The following is a 7,751-nucleotide window of genomic DNA, read 5'->3' as shown; positions in this document are numbered from 1 at the left end:
AAGTATTTCTGTGTAAAAATGCATTTATTCTGATCAGTGACGCCCATGAAAACTTGATTTTTAAGTATCTCACACACAATGCATCTGGTAAAAAATAAAAAGCTGAGCAGAATCAAAATTACATTCTTTTCACACACAAACATCAGAAGAAGAAAAAAAAAGGCCGATCTGATTCCCCAGAAGCCAAAATGTCAGAAACCAAACATGCATGTAACAATCCTGATATATACACATGAACTTACATTCACATACATCCTGCATGTATACAAGTCTAAAAGAGAACTGACACGCGTTTGTCATCATTAATCACTAAAAATAATCCCTCATTCTTGTTCTGCATTTTTATTTGTAAGTATGTCAGCTGTCCTTTAATGGCACATAACAATAAATCAGTAACCTCTCAAAGAAAAAGAAAAACATCCCTAAGGCTATAACCGAGGAAACACTTGGAGTGATGACAATTAAAATCGCTGTTACGATGGAAGGATCTGTTGAGGACAAATAAGCCAGCAACACTATTGCACAATGTTATCCCCTGTAAACCAGCAGTCAAAGAAGTTACACAGATCAATTGTTAAGTGTTGTCACACTATTAACCTTCAAAGGTAATGACACCTTTGGTGAAAATTTCCCAAAACCTTTACACAGTTTCAGAAGTATGGGACAGTACAACAGGACAACATTTCCTCGATGGCTTGTGGTAAGATCTGACGTTAAAGGCACTAAATGACAGAAATGACTAACTAACCTAAACTTCCTAAACCCTTTACTCATCTGGTTACCCTTAAGGGTGTAACAATGTTACTTATTGCTCACAAAGAAATGTGGAACAAGGTCTCAGAAATTAAATACAACTCCAGCAGAATTTATTGTGACTGTTTGTGTCCATGTGGATTATAAGAGCAATAATACACAATAGTAATAATTTGAATGGGTAACCAAATGCCTTGTTCTCAGCTGATTTTCTTCCCGGTCTGTCATGTATTACTTCAAAACAATCCCTCTATGTGCGGACCCTCCGCTTATCATCAAACAGTTTGCGGACTGTGTAGACCTGTGAACAAAGATGGCAGGATATCAGGTTTGAAAAGTGTCTGCCTAAAGTACAAAACAAATCATTTTCCCTTATTGAGGTTGTGAAGCTGAGATGTTTATTTACCTGTGTAAGAGCCACGCACAACATCACCACCACGCTGGCACACGACCAGAACGAGACTCTCCACAGGTTATCTTCCAAAAGGTTTCGGTCCCGTGCCTCGAAAGCGCGCAGCACCGTCTGCATCTGTCGGCTGCGCTCCAAGCGTTTGTAAAGAGATTCCATGGATTCCTGAGGGGAATGAAGCCCGGCATGAAAACATGGATAGCAACAGGGAGCAAAGATTTAAGGGATTTGAAAAAGAAACGAGAGGGGAAAAAATGACAGGCTATGCTTGGTCTCAAAAGTACCGAGCTTTCAATTGTGTAGTTGGTAAAGTGGAAGAAATAGAAGTTGCAAATGGCTTAATGACTTTTCTAAACTTCCATTTTGGTGTCAAAACAGAACTTAGAGATGCGTTTTCTGTGCCGTTTCAGTTCATGTCAAATGTAAGTTTGTCAGCTAGAAAACCCATAATACGTCATGCAGCAATCGTGTGGTTTAGTTTAACTAGTTTGACTTGCCAAGTAGGCAATGATTTTCCAGCAGGTGCATCAGTATTTAAGTCTTCAAAACTGGCAAACACTGTGTAAAGATTGAAGCAGATGTTATTTGACATTTTCTATATCGTCGGCAAAATCCCACAAAAACAAAACAAAACCAAGAGTGTATTAGTTTGTCTTTTAAAACTTTCCCACTTCCCCTGCCTGTCTGTGTCTCACAGCTCAAGCATAATTTGTTCGAACTGAATATCAAAGAATGACAGGTAAAAGACATATGATTTCCTTTTCTAAAAACACTATCCAAGTAGAGGCTAGTAGCAGAAGCATACTAGTATGTGTAGTAAGTGTTGGTCGAAAGCAGCTGGACATCTTTCAGGTTTTTGAAAAATCACCTTTCAACTAAAAGGCCTTTTCAGTTTCATAAGCTGTACTTGCATATATGGGACTCTCCATCATCTCTAGTGGGGTTAAATAAAATAGTTTGAAATGTGTTCAAAACCCAAACGAAATTCAGTTCCTTTTTACTCAAATACTTTAATGATCTGATCACTTCACAGATGAGTGTCAGAGTATACGCTGCTTCAGACACATGGTTAAGTTGTGGCTAATTTCTAAGTCTGTATAACCACCATGGAAAGTTGCGTCGTAAGTCAACTGTAAATCAACTGTAAATGACCACATGATCACATGTTAGAAAGGCTTTATTAAGATGTGATCAAGTCATTCATCTCTCAGTGTCGCATCTTCCCGTCCTCTTCTCACCCACTGTTTCTCTGTATGATGGTTGCTTTTTATTTTCTCCTCCCTTAATATCCGGTGAGGTAAAATAACGTAAATAAATAACCATTTGTCATAGTGTGCATTTCCCTTGCATATATAATTTTGGAGCCTGTGAAATATTTATGTAATTTATACCATTTTGAGTTTCTTACAACATGCTTAGTGTGAAGCAGATGTTACACACTAAAAGCAAAGTGTAGTATTTCTAATGAAATGATTTTTTTCCTAAACAGTGTAATGTAATTTTAAAAGAGGACGCCAGTCAAAGAACACTAACACCAAGTGGCAAACACCAGGGCTAAGTAACGAAGCCAAGGCAAAATAGTGCCAAAAATAGTCAAATTCCTCTTTAAGCCACTTGAAGCTCCAAAAGAGAGTCAACACAAAAACTCGCATGTTAAAATGTCCAAGTTTACACTATTAAAAAGCATGTTTACAGTGACTTTGGTCTCTATGAACAGTTTGCCCCATTTGTCACAACTAAACTAACATGGATTTTTTTTTTTTTAATATTCTTTCATGATTGTGTCCATGTGAACTAAGAGGCACGCCGACACAGGCTAATCTGTAGCTCCAGTGCTTCACTTGGTCCGCTACGCTGTGTTTGTGCTTTTTTTCGCCATTTTTGGCAAATTTTTAATAGACTGTATGGCAAATACTATGTCTGCCTGTGAGACCATCCAAGAAGTTGGTTCTCCAGTTTTTATGAGTGAATTTCAAGTATTTCACTTGGCTTGTAATTAGCTATAATTGGTAGGCATATGTGTGTTGGTGTGCCACACGCGTACTCCGTATTAACACAGTTGCTAACCAAGCTTGCTGGTGGTAGCCTATAACAGAGCACTAACAATCTCCTGCCCCAATATGGTGAATTTAAGCCTCAAAAACAAACAGACAACATTTGCAGGTGTCCAAAATGCTTTGAAGCTTTAAACCCAGACACTGCGATGGATGACATCACAGTGTCTACATTACCCACAAACTGGGACTAAATTACTAATTTTACTAATAACTTATTAAAGTAAAGGGAAGAGGATACAAACAGTTAAGGTAAAAAAGAAATTAAATAACAGTAAATTACTATAAAAATTACAGTATTTATGTGAACGAATCAAAAACCGTATCCTTTTGAGTCAATGAAAAGCAGCTTTCCAGCATGCATGAGTTTACGCCGTGAATCAGTAAACACACTGTAAATATCATGATGACAGTTTTGAGTATTCACTGTGTGTTTTATGATTCACTTGAATTTATTTTTTTAATGATGACTCATTTTCAAGTGGACTGAGTGAGGATGTCCAAACTTCCTCGCTTGGGAACTATTTTTATAACAACAAACGACACACTCTGAAGAAAGTTTCTGTAAAACCAGACGAGGTGTGTGGAACTGATGACAAAAAAAGCTGCGGCGTTTTTAAATTCCTAGTGGTGACGTTAATTACGCAATAAGGTATCAATGACAGTAAAAGGATTTTTATCAGTGGAACAAATGATGCAACTTGCCCTTTTTCTGCTTGAATTCAAAAAGCTAAAACTCACCCTGATGTCTTCCAGTTTGTATTCAAGAAGGCTTCCCTCAGGCTCCTCTAAGCCCGCCCACTCATCATCTCCTCCCACATCTCCTCCTTGGCCCTCAATAATGATCTCAAAGAACACCATCTTTTCTGAGAAGCGACTGAAGCTGTTGTCAAAACAGATTTCATAGTCTCCCTCCTCTGTGGGCTCCACCCTGAAAGAACAGAGAGTGCAAATATCAAATATAAACTAAGTTGTAATAACCCACAGGGTATATATGAAGAATGATCACAGATTCAGGCCACTTACACGTGGACTCCATCAGAGCGTCGTGACTCATATATGAGCCGGATGCCCTGAGGGGAGACTACTGTGAAGTCTACATCCATACCAGCACCTGCTATTACCTGGAAAAATAGACATTCACATAAGCACATTGTGCACCTTCAAATTCAAATGTCAAACATTTTGCAGTAAAAGAAAAGTCTCTAGCCAAACTAATACTAACACTTTCAAGAGGGACTCTCCCACTAAACAAACAACAGGTTGACTTGTATTACTTCCTGTCTTAAAGCCTGTTTAAACTGATACTTACAAGGTGCTGCCTTGTTTGGACAGTCATAAAGGTAATATAATGCCTTCCTCCATGAATCAGCAACAAGTTAGATCAGTGACTAAATCATCTAATTAGAACAATATAATTTCACAACATTGGGTCCCACATTGTTTTTTGTATATTGCGCAATTTGTAATTTTTCTGCAGCATACAACTTTTAATACCATGCCCAACAGTTACTTTTCTACTTCTGTGTTCAGCTGATTTTCCAACTGGTCTCTGTTGTTATATTTACATAATCTTTTTTTTACATTATTGTTTGCATTATTGTTGAGATACTGTTTAATATTTCTGCCGTTTAATGAGATTGGTGATGTTGCTGATTCTTTGCAGTCTGATTTTACACAGCAAACAATGAATCCTAAGAAAATAGAGCTGCTCATTTAGAGCAAAGACTACTGCATATTCATAATTATTTTGGTCATGATTCTTAAACACTTTAACTCACAAACTTTTTTTTTTTTAAAAAAGGAAAACTTCACTGTTTCTTCTTTCTTTCTTTTTGCATCACACAGAATCACAATGAATCAGTATGAAGAGACTGTCTGAACTGAGATCTGAGTCACTGTCAGTTTTACACACTTCTTACTGGCATAGACATTTCCCATGGGGGTTGTTAGACCATGGTTTTACTAGTTCTAGTATTAGTCCTAGTACCAGCTGGGTCAAGAACTACAGCGAGTTGGCATCACGGGTTTACCTCGAACAGCAGGATCTGAAACCATCAGACACGTGACTGATTAAAATCTTTTATGTTATTTCCGGTACGCTATTTTTTTTATCATTGATCTGTACAGGGAAAGCATCTGACTTTCGGGAAGCACCTTATTTATAAAACGGTGGCAGATAAATTAGATTTGATTTGACGTGTTGGTTTGGTTTGACTTGCTTACCGTTTCAGGAAAATGTGGAACAAAAGATGCATTGGTAATAACTTATTATTCTTCAATGTGACGTTAATGGTGGCTTATTAAAATACCTGCACAATGCATGCATGCATGCATGCATGCCAGCTAACGTTAGCTGAAAGGAGTGACGCAAGGCATCTACAACATGTTCCGCTATCGCTGCTATTATGAAATAAACTGTGTAGACATTGAGTGGTTATTTCTTCGGACCCCCCATACACAGTTACCTGATATTCGACCTCCATCGTACCGTTCTTTACTGCGTTTTGAAAGAAACACTCGAATCTTCCTGCTGGCAACAGAAACGTAAACTCGCTGTCTTGGCTCTGACCGAAACAGCTCACAGACCCTGCATACCACACAAAGACTGCTGCAAACACAAGCAGCCGTCCTCTGTTTCTAGATTTCCTCCAAAGTGCATCCATGGCGAAAATATTATTGGAAAAACACAGGGCTATCTAAGTTGAGCCATCTCCTTAGCATCCCCTCTTCCGCAGCAGAACTTTACGATGCCGGGATTGGGTGGAGGCCCGCAATAGATGGTACTGCTACGGGCCAATCAGAGAAAGAAGAGTAGCAGTCTTCCTCCAATCAGTGAGGGCTGAGGTCTTCGCTGAGTCAGCTTGTACATGCTCTACTCACAGGACTCCGGATGCAGTGACAAATGCGACCTAGTCAGTAGGCGCGCTCCCGGAGATGGGGAGAACAACGCAGTATGGGAGTCTATGTTAAATCCAGATAAATGAACTCTAAACATTGCCATAAAAAACACTGTGTATGATTTTAGGGCTCATGCAGTCGGCACCAGAGCATGTGAAGTGGGACAACCAACCAACCAACTTTGACAAGGAGACATTTAGCTCAGCTCAGTTGAGTAGACATTTGTACTGACACATGCTACCATACAAAACAAAAGTTATAAGCCTATATCTACAGTAAAATAAATATATAAATAAAGTGCTGCAAGGGACAACCTTTAATCCTCATGATAGCCCATATACTGACCCACTTTTACAGGCTGTACAACCAATGTATGAAATAAACCGAATATACATCCTGTATGGGTAATCACAACCATACTGTGCTTATGGAGAAATATTATTTAAGGTACAAAAATATCCCTCATATAGTATACTGTGCAACAGAAGAGAAATATTTTCTCAAGGTGCCGACATGGATTAATGAAGTTGGAGTCGCCGACTGTGAGTGTAGAACATCCTCAACACATTTTCGTTTGTTTTGTAATTTCTGAGTGAGATCATGTTTCATAGCTGGACTCAGAAGCTGGTGAATGTATCCAAAGAGACAACTGAAAGATACTTTTCAAAGTCTGTCTTGCAAAGGTCAATGCAGTCCAGAGTTAATGTCCTCTTCATCATGCTAGTTTCCACGGTTGTTGTGAATGCACTAAGCTATTATTAATCGAATAATAAAGATGATCTTGGGTATTCCCACAATGAGGTGTCAGTGATGAAGTTTTCACTACCAAACTGTGTGACTTAGTTTTACTCATAGATGTAAAAGTGTTCTCAGTAGAATTCAGCCGAGCGGGCACAATGGTGTTTGTTTTTGACAGGCCTAGACTCCACGGGCCTGTACATAACATCAACACTGTACACACACCCAGGGAGCTAAATCAGGATCAGTGTAACTTCCTTCTTACTGGAAAGACATCATCCCCGGTTTTCCAAACCACACTGAGCTAAGATGGTAAAGCGCCTGATCTTTGCTGACGTAATTCCCAGTGTTTCTCATAAAAAGTGAGATATCAACACTGAGAAATATTGCTGAAATTGCATTTATTTTTCTTAAGAACTCTCAAGCTGTTCACCGCCTGTTTTGGATGGTTTATTAAATGCAAACACTTTCACATGTACTTTTACGATCACACAAAAAAGGAGGGATTTTTGCTTTTGTGGGGTTTTTTTTTAAATAGGTTATTATGCTATTGGTTTACTTATTTGGGCCACTGAACATTTATTTGGGCTATGTGTGGTCCCTAAATTAATAAGACTTTGACAGTAGTAGTTCTAATGCCTAAATAAGATGACAAATGTTTTATCAAAATATACTTACGATGGATAAAGTAAAAGTACTCATTATACAGAATGGTCCTTTTCAGAGTTTCATGCAATACAGTGGGGCAAAAAAGTATTTAGTCAGCCACCGATTGTGTAAGTTCCCCCACTTAAAATGATGACAGAGGTCAGTAATTTGCACCAGAGGTACACTTCAACTGTGAGAGACAGAATGTGAAAAAAAAATCCATGAATCCACATGGTAGGATTTGTAAA

The 7,751-nt window shown here is 38.5% G+C and overlaps 1 protein-coding gene across 1 annotated transcript; it reads right to left on the bottom strand.

Annotated features, from left to right (window-relative positions):
- Positions 1-2: 2 nt before the first annotated feature.
- tmed1b (transmembrane p24 trafficking protein 1b) lies at positions 3-5,987 on the bottom strand. The gene is made up of 5 exons (XM_085459958.1): positions 5,685-5,987; positions 4,243-4,340; positions 3,958-4,147; positions 1,160-1,327; positions 3-1,054 (listed from the first exon to the last, which is right to left on the bottom strand). Exons 1-5 carry the CDS (start codon positions 5,880-5,882, stop codon positions 1,004-1,006), a joined length of 705 nt encoding a protein of 234 aa, XP_085316084.1. The 5' UTR covers positions 5,883-5,987; the 3' UTR covers positions 3-1,003.
- Between the last annotated feature and the right edge of the window lie 1,764 nt (positions 5,988-7,751).

This window comes from Copadichromis virginalis, linkage group LG6 (genome assembly GCF_057382275.1).
Source record: "Copadichromis virginalis isolate Kocher_CV1m ecotype Utaka linkage group LG6, C_Virginalis_male_GT1.1, whole genome shotgun sequence".
NCBI classification, from domain to species: Eukaryota; Metazoa; Chordata; class Actinopteri; order Cichliformes; family Cichlidae; genus Copadichromis; species Copadichromis virginalis.
This window is presented reverse-complemented; position numbering and strand designations above follow the sequence as displayed.